Source organism: Pongo abelii, chromosome 10, assembly GCF_028885655.2.
Source record: "Pongo abelii isolate AG06213 chromosome 10, NHGRI_mPonAbe1-v2.0_pri, whole genome shotgun sequence".
NCBI lineage: Eukaryota > Metazoa > Chordata > Mammalia > Primates > Hominidae > Pongo > Pongo abelii.
In genome coordinates, this window is record NC_071995.2 from 21,912,088 (window position 1) to 21,927,456 (window position 15,369).

The 15,369-nt window shown below is 35.5% G+C and overlaps 1 protein-coding gene across 1 annotated transcript in view; it reads left to right on the top strand.

Moving 5' to 3' along the window:
• Positions 1-15,369, top strand: part of LOC100448597 (solute carrier organic anion transporter family member 1B1) — a 95,174-nt gene that overhangs the window by 36,706 nt on the left and 43,099 nt on the right. Inside the window, exons 5-6 of the mRNA XM_002823010.6 lie at positions 615-761; positions 961-1,059. Coding sequence (XP_002823056.4) covers positions 615-761; positions 961-1,059 — 246 coding nt within the window. The remainder of the gene's footprint in view (positions 1-614; positions 762-960; positions 1,060-15,369) is intronic.

The following is a 15,369-nucleotide window of genomic DNA, read 5'->3' on the forward strand; positions in this document are numbered from 1 at the left end:
ATAATGCATATATTTAGTGCAAATCTAGAAGATATGTAAAAACGCTTGAGGTGATCGTGTGTGTAATGTGATTACAGATAATTTTTACCTGTTTGTGCTTTTCTGTATGATATGGCTTGACTATGTCCCCACTCAAATATCACCTTGATTGTAATAATCTCCACATGCCAAGAGTGGGGCCACGTAGAGATAACTGAATCATGGGGGCGGTTTCCCCCATACTGTTCTCGTGGTAATGAATAAGTCTCACAAGATCTGATGATTTTATAAATGAGAGTTCCCCTGCAAAAGCTCTCTTGCCTGCCACCATGTAAGACATGTCTTTGCTCTTCCTTCATCTTCCGCCGTGATTGTGAGGCCCCCCAGCCATGAGGAACTATGAGTCCATTAGACCTTTTTCCTTTATAAATTACCCAGTCTCAGGTATGTATTTATTAGCAGCATAAGAATGGACTAATACACCATATTGTCAAAGTTTGCAAAGTGAATATAGATTACCTGTACTTGTAAATTTAAAAAAATGAGTAGAATAATTAAGAGTTTACAAGTAGTTAAATTTGTAATAGAAATGCTAAAATTAATGTTTAAAATGAAACACTCTCTTATCTACATAGGTTGTTTAAAGGAATCTGGGTCATACATGTGGATATATGTGTTCATGGGTAATATGCTTCGTGGAATAGGGGAGACTCCCATAGTACCACTGGGGCTTTCTTACATTGATGATTTTGCTAAAGAAGGACATTCTTCTTTGTATTTAGGTAATGTACACAAAATATTAAATTGTATGACCACTTTCCCTTTGTCTACTTTTGAAATAGTAGAGTTACTAAACTTATTATTTTACCTATTAGAACATATATTTGGGTATATGTATGGTATCATATTTCTTTTTAAAACATGGTGAATAAGAACCATGCATTCTTGGCATCTAGTAAAGTTGCTTTATAATATTTTCAGGTATATTGAATGCAATAGCAATGATTGGTCCAATCATTGGCTTCACCCTGGGATCTCTGTTTTCTAAAATGTACGTGGATATTGGATATGTCGATCTAAGTAAGTACAACCAGAACAAGGTACCATGATAATGTCTTTCTAAGCACACAGAAAAAAAGCATTTTTTCAAATAACTGAATTCACTCTTTCAATAGTCCTTTGCTTAATATAATTAGAAGGTTACAAGTAGGAAATAAATGCATTACTAATCAGAATAAATATAAAATTCAGCTCCTATTTATACTATCTTTTACAACTGAGTGTAAAATAAGAGAATGTAAACAAAGTTATTTTCATGAGCTTGGTCCAAAATAACCGTATGTAAAAAGTCTCCCTCCCAAACTGACTGTCCAGTCAAGTAAATTTTATTTTTCAGTTGATGGTGGCTTGGATGTTGATGTGTAGAACTTAAAGTTTGCTTTGCTAAAGTCTTCTTGTGGCTGCTGCATTGATTTATGGCTAGAGTCATTTGAGAGACTTCACTGTGTATTTTTTGGTCATTTTCCTTAGTCCTAGCAGAGGGCTTGGCATATGGCAATATTCAGTAAGTACTTGTTGAACAAAGGAATAAAACAGAGGACACATAAATAAAATGTATGATTTTCTTCTTCATTCTCACAGCGTACTTTCCTTCTTATAGATGAAAGAGATGCCATGTTATAAAAACTGTCTCAATTTCAGGCCCTTTGCCTTAAAAAATATTCTTGCACCATATCTATATATTCTTTTTCTTTTTCGCAACTCAGTGGAAAATATATACATCTATATCCAATGTTGATAGATCTAGCTGGAGCTTAGATTCTCCCTTCCCACTTCTTTGTCTCCATCTTCTCTTTTATTTAGCAAACACACCCAAGTATTTCCCATCTTTATACATAGCTAGTGTTTTATACCCCCACACAACTTTCTAGCTGAATCTTTTTTTTATTCCTCTTTAGAGCCAAGCACCTAGGAAAACATTAACTAAATTAGCTAAGATATCTCACCTTCTCACCGCCCATCCACTTCTAAATCCAGTATAATCTGCTTCTGTTATTAGTGAAACACAATCAATTTCTACCTACTTTACTATAGATTAGTAAATCGGTATATTTCTATCATTTGTGTTAATTGATATTTCCAGTGCTTCTTCATGTTTTCCCTTCTTAGATATCTTATTAATACCTAAAGCACAATATGTCAAAATCTGATCTCATCACCTTACCTCCAAACCCACTTTATTCCCTATATTCCTCCTCTTGATGAATATCCATACCTTATTCAATTACTGACTGAGTTACTGTGCCCTGTAATCTCACATTTCTCTGCATTTACACTTGGTAAAACTTTTTCCTCTTTTTCATTTGCATAGTTCTTGAAGTCTCTTCCAAAATGTGGCTCCTCTTAGAGAAGCCTTACTTCATCGCTTTCCATTAGTCCGAAATTAATAGCCAAGAGCATGCCTTTATTGTAACCCTTCTCACAATCAGCTATTAATATTTGTGTGCTTACCTGCCATCTCTTTACCACATGACAGAATGGCATGTTCTTAGCAAATAATAATTAGTTATGTTTGTGAATAAATAAATACAATTTTCTATCTCACTAGGCCTTCAATAGATCATTCCAAAGAGCTCAAAGGATTCATTTCCAAGATGGGATAGACATCACAGTGGGCCAACAACAGCCAAAAACGTGAAAGTGTTTGCTAATCTAAAACTAGAAAGAAAATATTTGATAAAATGTTTTACATGTTCAATTTTAGACATATGCCTTAGAGTAGCTACACATTATGTACATTATTTCTACTCACTCAACTCCAGTTTCATCGCTGCTTTATCAAGAAGAATACAGAAATAAGTGGTAAATGTCCTTAGGTTAATTATTTTATAAGCTCTCTAATAAGAAACTATTACATTATTTGAGAATCTGTCACGATACAATTTCTAACATTGAATGTTCAGATATTATTATATCTTCTCTTATTCAGTGATGAGTATGAGCTTCACTTACAAAGTATACTTTGGCAAACTCCAATGCCTAAAGGAGCTGAAGACGTAAAAATAAATGAGTAAAGAGTGCCAGGAACAGGAATTTAGGGTGTGATGGTTAGAATAGGAGAATTCTTTTGGTTGTGAACTGCTCTCCCCACACATCCAAAAGCACTTGTGTTCCTCAGCTCTGGTCTATTCTTTTAATGCACAAATTTAGGCCCTGCATTGGCAAGGACTTCTGATTGGTTTCCAAGAAAATCCAAACACCAAAATTTTTGCGTAGAATTTTTCAATTTTTAAGACTGAGTGAGCCAAGAAAAACTTTTTCTCAGGTCCTGTCTAGCGAGATTATGACCCTTAGTTAGTAGAACAGTGAAAGAACAGAAAAAAAAGTCATCAAAATTACATTTGTCACAGGTGATGAATAAATACTTTGCATGTAGATGGAGTCACTGATTTAACCAATCATTTCCTGAAGTCTGAGTTGTTGATTATGACACAATTCGATCATATAAATCAAATTTAAACCCAGATCTGTGCATCCTTGAAAATAATTATTTCTAGATAGTTTGTAATCAAGTCAATGTTATCTTATATTAGTGACTTTTCTTATAGATTAGAGTAATGGCACCATTTAATCATGCCACAAACTTCTGTGGTATGTGTTTCTGTATGCATATGCTTTTTTATTTCTTATTATTTTTCTTTTATTGTGGTAAGAACAATTAAAATGAAATCTACCTTCTTAACAGGTTTTGAAACATACAGTGGACCCATGAACAATAGGTTTAAATTATGCTCGTCCACTTATGCACAGACTTTTTTCAATAAATATATTGAAAAAATTTGGGGAGATTTGTGAAAATTTGAGAAAATTTATAGATGAATTGCATAGTGTAGAAGTAAAGGAAACCCTAAGAAAAAGGTATATCATGAATGCATAAAATATATTTAGAGACTCAACTATTTTATCATTCACTACCATAAAATATACACAAATCTACTATAAGAAATTAAATTTATTATAGGGTACAAGATGGCCAACTAGACACACTCAGGAAGCACCACTTCCGCTGAGGAAGCCCAAAATATTGAATAAACTAACATACTTCGAGCATATCTTTTGAGAGAAAACACTGAAAGTCAATAGAGAGGTAACACAGACACTGAGGCTGAAGAGAGAGAAAGCTGGAAACCCAGTGCAGGATTGTTGAACACCAGAGATAGTTTCCAGCCCTGAATGGCTCCTAGCTAAGAGGTGAGTCAAGTGGCAGTGGGACAGCCTACTCTCACTGTTGACATCTGGGATCCTACCTACAAGAGAATCCATGACCCCCAGAGACATTGGAACAGGCAGGGGCATCTGCCCAGAGAGTAGGCAGAAACAGAACTACAGCCAGCATTGAACCCAGGGGGTTTTGCATGTTGGGTAGCTGCAGCAGAATGCAGCCATAGGCGCCCAACATCCAAGGCTCTCTTTCTTCCACCAAGTAGCTCTCAACCCACCTGACTGCTGAGCGAAGAGACAGCAGGGCCAACTTTCCTGTGAGCTGGGACACATCTGCACTGTAGGCCCTTCTGCCCTCCAGTCCCTCCCAGTACTCCTGCCTGGCCACACCTGCAAGAATATGTGCACAGCACAGCCTCCACTGCTCAGCCTGAGGGTTTTTTCAAGGACCCCCACCTGAGTACTTCCTCAGTATCCTTGGGGCACTTCAGATCCCCCAGTGTAGCTACTGCCTGAACCAGAGGGGCCAGACAATGGAGCCACAGGCTAGTCCCAAAACCCCAGGGCTGCAGTGCATAGCTTGGGAGTGTGAGCTGAGATTGGTGCCCAGCACTCAAGCAGAGGAGGAACCCCCAATCTCAGAATACTGAGAGGGGTGAGATGCATGGGTTCATGGGCCAGTGCAGAACGAGACATATCTCTTTTCATATGCCTAGTCCAGGAAGGCTGTGTCCTGTCTGCCAGCTGCTGCCTCTGCCTAAAGGAGCTCCATGGCTCAGAAGAGTTTCCTAACAAAAGAAATGCAAGTGTGGCACCAGTGACCAGAGCGGGAGGGTGAGGGGGTGTCCCCTAAGGCCCAGGCGTGGGCCTGTTAATGGGGTCATCTCTCTGGCCCACTGCCGCAAGCACTGTTGTAAACACACTGAAAAACAAAAGAGTTATGTCCCTGAGTAACAGCTTATCTGCCAGCCATTACTCTTAAGCACCAATTACTGGATCACAGCTCAATTTAAAACATCTATCTATATATTTGAGACTGTATCTCACTCTGTCACCCAGGCTAGAGTGCAGAGAAGCAATCATAGCTCACTGCAGCCTCAAGCTCCTTGGCTTAAGCCATTCTCCCACCTCAGCCTTCTAAGTAGCTGGGACTACAGGCACACACCACTACACTTGGCTAATATTTGTTATTTTCTGTAGAGACAGGGTTTTCCATGTTGCCCAGGCTGATCTCAAACTTCTGGCCTCAAGTGATCCTGCCACCTTAGCCTCGCAAAGTCCTGGAATTACAGGCTTCAGCCACTGTGCCTGACTTCAAAAATAGTTTGTCAGTATACATTGCATATGAAACTGAGAGGAAGAATCTAACTGCAAATAAAAATATTGTGCAGAGTCTTATCCCAGAAATTAACCTAACTGACCATACTCAACTTATACCACAGTTAAAGGAACACCAGTCCTTCAAGATGAAAAAAAATCAACAAGAAATCTGGCAATTCAAAAAGGAAGAATGTACCTTAACCTTCAAATGGGTGCATTTGAGCTCTCCAGCGATGGTTCTTAACCACATTGGAATGACTAAAATGACAGACAGGCAATTCGGAATCTGGATGGCAAGAAAGCTCATTGAGATTCAGGAAAATGCTGAAACACAATTTAAGGAATTCAATAATTCCAGTAGAATGATCCAAAAGCTGAAAGACAAAATAGCCATTAAAAAAATACTACTTCTGGAATTAAAAAAAAAAACTACATGAATTTTATAATACATTCAGACCTTTAGCAGCAGAACATACCAAAGAGAGAAAAGAATCTCAGAGCTTAAAAACCAGTTTTTATAATCAACTCTATCAGACAAAAAGAAAGAAAAAAAAAAACCTTAAAAATGAAGAAAACTTCTAGGAATTTGGTTTCTTTCTGTCAAGAAACCAAACTATGATTCATTGGAATTCCTGAGAGAGAAAAAGAGAGAGTAAGCAACTTGTAAAACAAATTTGCGGATATAGTCCATGAAAATATCCTCAAACTTGCTAGAGAGATTGATATGCAAATTCATAAATTACAGAGAACCCCTCTGAGATGCTATAAAGATGACAATCCCCAAGGCATCTACTCATCAGTTCCCCAAAGTCCACATGAAAGAAATAAATATTTTAAGATTTTTTTGGGGGGCAGCTAGAGAGATGGATCAAGTCACTGTCAAGGGGAACCCCATCAGTCTTGCAGAATGCCTTTGAGCAAAAACCATACAAGCCAGAAGAGATTGGGGGCCTATTTTCAGCACCCTTAAAGAAAAGAAATTTCAACCAACAATTTCATATCCCACCAAATTAATTTTATAAGTGAAAGGGAACTAAACTCCTTCTCATACAAGCAAACATTGAGGAAATTTCTTATCACTAAACCAGCCTTATAACAGGTCTCTAGAAGAGTGCTAAACATGGAAACAAAAGATAATACTTGCCGCAACAAAAACACACTTAAATACATAGCCCAGACACATAAAGCAACTATACAACAAAGTCTATGAAACAACCAGCTAAAAACATGATGCCATGATCAAAATCTCACATATCAATAATAACCCTGAATGTAAACAGGCTAAATGCCCCAATTAAAAGACACTGAGTGACAAGCTTCATAAGAAGACAAAAATTAGCCTTCTGTTATCTTTAAGAGACACATCTTACATGTACAATACCCACAGGATCAAAGTAAAGGGACGGAAAGAGATCTATCCATGCAAACAGAAAACAAAACAGGGCAGTAATCACTATTTTTACATCAGATAAAACAGACATTAAACCAAAAACAGTCAAGAAGGATAAAGAAGGGTATTACATAAGGATAAAGTGTTAAATTTAACAAGAAGACTTAACTATTCTAAATATATATGCAGTCAAAAGTGGAGGGCCCAGATTTACAAAAAAATTTCTTAGAGACCTAAGGAAACTAAAAACAGACAGCCACACCATAATAGTGGAAGACTTCAACAACTCACTGACAGTGTTAGACAGGTATCGAAGCAGAAAATTAAAATGTAAATTTTGGACTTAAACTCAACTCTCAAGCAACTGGATCCAAAAACATCCTACAGAATACTCCACCCAACACTAACAGAATATGCTTTCTCCTCATCTGCATATAGATTGTATTCTAAAATCAATCACATGCTCAGTTATAAAGTGTCAATACATTCAAAAAATTAAAAGATTTTGAGTACATTCTTGAACAGAAGTGCAATAAAAATAGAAATCAATACCAAAAACATTTCTTAAAACCACCCAAAAGCATGGTAATTCAACAACTTTTCCTGATTAATTCTTGGTTTAAGAATGAAATTAAAACCGTTTTGTGACATTAAATAAAATAGAGACACACCTCACTAAAATCTTTGGGATCTATCTAAAGCAGTGTTAAGAGGAAGTTTACAATGCTAAAGGCCTTCATCAAGAAGGCAGAGAGATTTCAAATTAACAATTTAACATTGCACTTACACTAACTAGAAAAAAAAAGGACAACCCCAAAGCAAACTCAAAATAAATAACTAAAATCAGAATGAAATTGTGATGCAAAATGTATACAAAAGATAAATAAAACCAAGAGTTTGCTATTCGAAAGAATATAAAAAGATTAATAGACTGTTAACTAGATTAACAAAGAAAAAAAAGGAGACCCAATTAAGCACAATCAGAAATGACAAAGATCACATTACAACAACTCCCATAGAAATGCATTACGAACGCCCCTCTGCACACAAATTAGAAAATCTAGAGGAAATAGAGTCATTCTTGGAAACAACCTCCGAAGATTAAACCAGAAAAAAAGTGAAAACCTGAACAGACCGATAACAAGTTATCAAAATGAATTAGTAATAAAAAACCTACTGACGAAAAAAAGCCCCGGACCAGATGGATTCTCAGCCAAATTCTACTAATTCTAATTTTATTCTAACATCAAAGTTTGTTTTTTTAAAGTTAAACTTTAAATTTAAGCACGGAAACACATACATACCTCATATTATGTCATCTACAGTCAAGAGAAGTGAAAACAAATGTGAAGATGTACTATTAAAGCATAACTTTATAAAATTGACTGTAGTACACTTTACTGCTGTAATAATTTCATAGCACCTCCTGTAATTGTAGTAATAAGGTTGTGTTGAAAGCACCTGCTTAAAACACCATGTGACACTAATTACCTCCACATGAACAGTTCCTCTCTCCAATAAATTGTGGGTTGCAGCAAAATCTGATTGTTTGTGATTCTTGTGTGTTTTTACACTGTTTAGTGCAATACTGCCAACTTTGAATAACACCGTTGGAGCCATATGAATTGCCACTAGTGATGCTGAAACTGCTCCTAAGAAACTGAGAAAAGTCACGACATTACAAGAAAAAGTTGTATTGCTTGACATATAATGCAGATTGAAGTCTTCAGCTGCCCATTGTTTCAATACAAATGAATCCAGCATAAAGATCATTGAAAAAAAAACAAAAAAGGGGAAAAAAAGGAAATTCATGATGGCATTGCTGAGTCTATGCCAGCAGGCACAAAATCTTGCACTTTTAGTAATATACCATCTTATCTCATATTGAAAATGAAATTGTTATATGGCTGCAAACTTTTATAAGAAAGGCATAACCACAGACTTTAATGTGATTTGAGAAAATGTGAAGTTATTATATGACCATTTAAAGCAAAGGAAGGTGAGGGATCTAAAGCTGGAGAAACTAATGCAAGCAAAGGATGGTTTGATAATTTTAGAAAATGATTTGGGTTTAAAAATTTTCAAAATAACAGAAGAAGCAGCTTCTGCCAAATGAGAGAAAGTGAACAAGTTTTCAGATTCCACTAAGAAGATCATTGAGAAAGGATATCTGCACGAGCAGGTTTTTAATGCAGATGAAAGTGTCCTATCCTGGGGAAATAAAAAAGCCAAAAAGGACGTTTATTAATAAAGAAGAGAAGTGAGCACCAGGATTTGAGGCAGGAAGGGATAGGGTAAGTCTACTGTTCTGTGCAAATAAGGTCAGGCTTATTATCAAAACTGCTAGTATCTACAAAGCTGATAATTCCCAAACCTTGAAGGGAAAAGATAAAAATCAACTGCTAGTCTTCTAGTCATACAAAAGGAAGGCCTGAACAATTAGTACTCTTTTTCAGAATTGTTTCCATCAATGCCTTGTTCCTGAAGACAGGAAGTAGCTTGACAATAAGGGACTGCCTTTACAGTCCTTTTCACATCAGTCGATGCCCCTGGTCACCTAGAACCCCATAAGTTCGACACCAAAGGCATTGTAGTGATCTGTTTGTTCCACCACAACATCTCTAATTCAGCCTCTAGATCATGGAGTCATAAGAAACTTTAAAGGATCATTACAGATGATACTCTAAGGAAACGATTATCAGTGCTATCAAAGAAAATCCTGATAGGCAGAACATCATAAAAGACTAGAAGAATTACACCACTTAAGATGCTATTGTTGTTATAGGAAAAAAAAAAAGGGAAAGTCATTAAGTGCAAAACTGCATTTCTACCAGAGAAAATTTTGTTCAGATGTTGTGCATAAATTCATAGGATTAATAACATGGCCAATCAAGAAAATTATGAAAGAGATTATGGATATGGAAGAAAAGGTGGGGAGTAAAGAATTTCAAGATATAGGTATTGGAGAAATTCAAGAGCTAATTCACAGCTCATCAGGGAAGTTAACAGAGGATGACTTGATGGAGATGAGTGCCTGCAAACTAGCGTCAGATGATGGGGAAGGAGACACAGAAGCAGCAGTGCCAGAAACAAATTGTTATTAGGCAATCTAGCAGAAGGATTCTGATAATTAAAGGCTGTTTTTGGCTTCTTTTATAACAGGGACTCTTCTCTAATGTGAGCACTGAAACTAAAGCATATATTGGAAGAAGGATTAGTTCCATTTGGAAAACTTTTTAGAGAAATGACAAAACCACAAAGTCAAATAGAAATTATGATGTATTTCTGAAATAGTTACTGAATCTACTTGCCTCTTTTGCCTTCCCTTCTACCTCCTCCACCTCTTCTACCTCTGCTACCCTAGTGAAAGCAAGACCAGTGCCTCCCATTCCTTCTTCTCCTCAGCCTACTCAATGTGAAGAGATGAGAAAGATCTTATGATGTTCCACTTCAACTCAATAGTAAATATGTTTTATCTTCCCTGTGATTTTCTTTATAACATTTTTTCTCTAGCTTACTTTATATTAAGAATACTATATATAATACATGTAACATACAAAACATGTGTTAATCAACTGTTTATGTTATTGGTAAGGATTCTGATCAACAGTAGCTGATATGATTTGGATCTGTGTTCCTGCCAAAATCATGTAGAATTGTAATCCCCAGTGATGGAGGTGGGGCCTGCTGGGAGGTGATTGAGTAATAAAGGTAGTTTCTCATGAATAGTTTAACACCATCCCCCTTGATGTTGATCTCATGATACTGAGTGAATTCTCATGAGATTTATTTGCTCAAAAGTGTGTAACACCTCCCCCCTCTCTTCTTCCTGTAGAGGCTGCAGAACTGCATAAGTGAAACTTTATACCCACTGACTAACAACTCCCTGCTTCCATTCCATTTAATCACTGGCAATAACCATTCTACTCTTTGCTTCTGTGAGTGTTACTGTTTTATGTTTCTCACATGAATGTAATCGTGTAGTATATGACCTTCTGTAACTGGTTCATTTTGCCTAATGTCCTCAAAGTTCATCCAAGTTATCACATATTGCAGAATATCCTTCTTTTTAAAGACTGAATTATATTCCATTGTATGTCTATACAATATTTTCTTTATCCATTTATCCCTCAGCAGACATGAGGTTGTTTTTACAGCTAGCTATTATGAACAGTGCTGCAATGAACGTGCAAATGCAAATGTCTCTTCAAGATAATGATTTCAATTCTTTTATATATGTACCCAGAAGTGGGATTGCTGGGTCATATGAGAGTTCTGTATTTAATTTTTGAGGAATCTTTATAGTACCTTTTATACTGGCTGTACCTTTTTGTATTCTACCAGCAGTGTACCATGTTCAAATATCTCCACATTCTTGCAGACACTTTCTTTGTTAAATGATAGCTATTCTACAGGTGTAAGGTGTAGGAGAAGAGTGGAGTTGTGCTTTTGATTTGCATTTCTCCAATATGTGATGTTGCAAATCTTTTTATTGACCTGTTGTTCATTTGTGTGTCTTCTTTGGAGAAATTTCTATTCAGGTATGTAGCCTAATTGTTTTTTCAAATTTACTTTTTTTTTTTTTTTGAGTCAGTCTCATTCTGTCACCCAGGCTGGAGTGCAGTTGTGTGATCTCAGCTCACTGCAATCTCTGCCTCCCAGGTTCCAGTGATTCTCCAGCCTCAGCCTCCAGAGTATCTGGGATTACAAGTGCCTCCACCACACCTGGCTAATTTTTGTATTTTTAGTAGAGCTGGGATTTCACCATGTTGGCCTGGCTGGTCTCAAACTCCTGACCTCAGGCGATCCAATTTGTCTTGGCCTCCCAAAGTGCTGGGATTACAGGTATCAGCCACCCACTGACATATATAAAATTGTATTTTTATCATGTACACTCTAATGTTTTGAAATACATATATACGTGGAATAGTTAAATTTAGCTAATTAACAAATGCATTATCTTACATAGTTACTTTTGTAGTGGAAACACTTAACATCTACTCTCTCAGCATATTTCAAAAATACAACATATTGTGGTTAAGAATAGTCACCCTGCTGCACAATAAATCTCTGCAATTTTTTCCTCCTAATTGTAATTATGTATGCTTTGACCAATATCTCCTCATGTGGGAGATCAGTCAGAGTGGTGGAAGAAGCTATAGAGAAGGAAGCAGGCCTTTTGAAAGGTGAGAAGGCTCTGAAAAACTTCAGGGGAGAATAAGCTGAAGATAGCTGTTCTCTTACCCTGAGGCAGAGCGCAAGAAATAGGTATAACGAAGTATAGGGGAATTTATCTAAATAGGCTTGTCTACCCATGTTGTCCAGAAACTGACCTTTGACCATCCGTACACGTGACTGTTCCCAGTAAGGGGGAACAATAATGTTAATTACACACAGATTGTGTTGGCTCCAGGCTTTCGGCATTATGTCTGTACTAAATAAAAGTGAGCAGCTCCAGCTTATTGGGACTGCTACTCACTCTTTGGCAGTCCCCTAGCCACTCTTTCACCGCATACCTGTGTCTGAGTACTCCTTTCATCCGTTCGTAGGCCAGGGTCTGCAGGATGAACCCAGCATCCTCAACGCCACTCTTCTCCCAACCACCTGGCTTCTGGTAGCCACCATTCTACTCACTAATAATTAATTAATTTTTATTTCAATAGCTTTTGGGGTAGATGTTGTTTTTCGTTACATAGGTGAATTCTATGATAAATGTTGATATTTTAGTGCATCCTTACCTGAGTAATGTACATTGTACCCAATATGTAGTTTTTTATCCCTCAGTCCCCTTCCATCTTTCCCCTTCTGAGCCTCCTAAATCAATCACATCAATCTGTATGTCTTTGTATCTTCATGGCTTAGCTCCCAGTGATAAGTGAGAACATACAGTATTTGGTTTTCCATTCCTGAGTTACTTCACTTAGAATAACGTCCTCCAGTTCCATCCAAGTTGCTGCAAAATTTTTAATCGTTATTATTTTTTTGCTATTGAGTTGTAGGATTTCCTCGTGTGCTTTAGAAATTAACCCCTTTTCATATATAAATGATTTATGATATTTTATTTTATTCTGCATGTTTCTTTTTTGCCCCATTTACTGTCTCTGTTCTGTTCCATTGGTCTATATTTCTGTCTTTATGCTGGTACCATATTGTATTAATTACTATAGCTTTAGAATACATTTTGTAATTAGGAAATATGAGGCAGCTTTATTCTTTCTCAATGCTTTTTTGGCTATTTGATGTCCTTCGTGGTTCCATATGCATTTTAGAATTGTTTGTTATATTTTTGTAAAAATACTATTGGGCTTTTGATAGGTATTGTATCAAATCTTTACATATATTTGGATAGTATGGACATTTAATATTAATAAGTCCTTCAATTAATTAACACAGAATGTCTTTCTAATTATTTATGGCTTCTTTAATTTCTTTCCTCAGTGTCTTGAAGTATTTCATGCACAAGTCTTTCACCTTCTTAAATTTATTTTTGTGTTTTATTCTTTATGATTTTAGTGTAAATGAAATTGCTTGCCTAATGTCTTTTCAAATAGTACTTGGTTAATTCATAGAAATATAAGTAATATCTTATAATTATTTTGTATCCTGCAACTTTACAGAATGTGTTTATTCAATTCTAACAGGTGTGTGTGTGTGTGTGTGCATGCATCATCTTTAGGGTTTTCTATATACAAAATCATGCCATCTGCAAGTAGAGGCAATTTTACTTCTTTCTTTCAAGTTTGAATGTCTTTTATTTCTTTTTCTTGGTTAATTGCTCTGGCATAAAATGGCAGGACTATGTTGAATAGAAGTGATGAGAGTGGCCATTCTTCCTTTGTTCCTGAAAGCTTTCAGTTTTTCACTCTTGAATTTAATGCTAGCTGTGGGCTTTTTAAATATGCACTTCATTTTGTTGAGGCAATTTTTATCTATTCCTAGCTTGTTGAAAGTTTTTTTCACAAAACGTTGGATTTTAACAAATGCTATTTAACATCTGCATATATGATCATGTAGATTTTGTCCTTTTTTTGTTAATGTGTTACGTTACACTTGGTGATATTTGTTAAACTTAGCATTTCAGGTATAAATCCCCCGTGAATATAGTGTAGTATCCTTTTTATATGCTATTAAATTCAGTTTACTAGTATTGTTTGAGGATTTTTTCTTCTGTCTTCATCAGATATATTGGTTTGTAGTTTTCTTCCTTTTGGTGTCTTTGTCTGGCTTTGGTATCAGAATAATGCTGGCGTCATAAAATTAGTTTGAAGATGTTCTCTTCTCTTCAATTTTTGGCAAGAGATTGGAATGGATTGCCATTAATATTTTCTTTAGCTATTTAGTAACATGTACCAGTAAAACCATCTGGTCCTACGTTTTTTGTTGAGAGGTATTTGATTATTAATTCAATATTTTTACTGGTTGTAAATCTCTTTATGTTTTCTATATTTTCTGTGTTTTATGTCTCCAGGAATTTATTTTTTCTTTCTTATCTAATTTTTGATGTATAATTTCTCATAGTAATCTCTTATGATTGTTTTATTTTTCTAGCATCAATTAAATGTCGCCACATTCAGCTCTTATTTTGTTTGTTTGAGTCTTTTCTCTTTTGCTTAGTCTAGTTTAAAGTTTGTCAATTTTGCCTATCTTTCAAAAAGATCAACACTTAGTTGTGTTGATATTTTTTCTAATGGTTTTTTTTCCATATTCTTTATTTTATTTATTTCTTCTCTAATCTTTTTTTTCTTCTGCTAACTTTGGCCTTAGTTTGTTTTTCTTTTGATAATTTTGTGAGGTGTAAAATAGGTTGTTAGTTTATGATAATTCTTTACTTTTTACTAGCATAATTATGTGATATTTATCAGTGTGTATTGAGAGCAAATAAATAATGCCAGATGCTGCTAGTGACCATAAATTAGAGAAATAACCTCTGTTTTTTGAATATGGAAATGAAATTTACCCTACAAATGTAGATATTTATTACTGAACACTTCCTCTTACTACTGTTCTTGCTGCATCTCACATTTTAGAATGTTTTGTTTTTGATTCTCTTCATATCTAAATATTTTCTAATTTCCCTTTTGATTTCTTTGACAATTTAATTATTGAAAAGTTTGTTAGTATCCATATTTTAAAAATTTTCTGCTTTTCTTTTTGATACTAATTTCCAGTTTTATTCCATTGTAGTTAGAAAAGATAATTGGTATGATTTTAATTTTAAATTTATCAAGACCTGTTGCATGATGTAACATGTGGTCTATCTTAGAAAATGTTCCATTTCTATTTGAAAAGAATATACATTCTGTTTTTATTGAGTGAAGTATTCTCTCTCTATGTGTCTGTTAAGTTCAATTAGTCTATAATGTTGTTGAAGTCCTCTCTTTCCTCATTGATTTTCTCTCTAGTCATTCTATTTATAATTGAAAGTGAGATATTATGAAGTCAGCCTACTATGGAGGGCT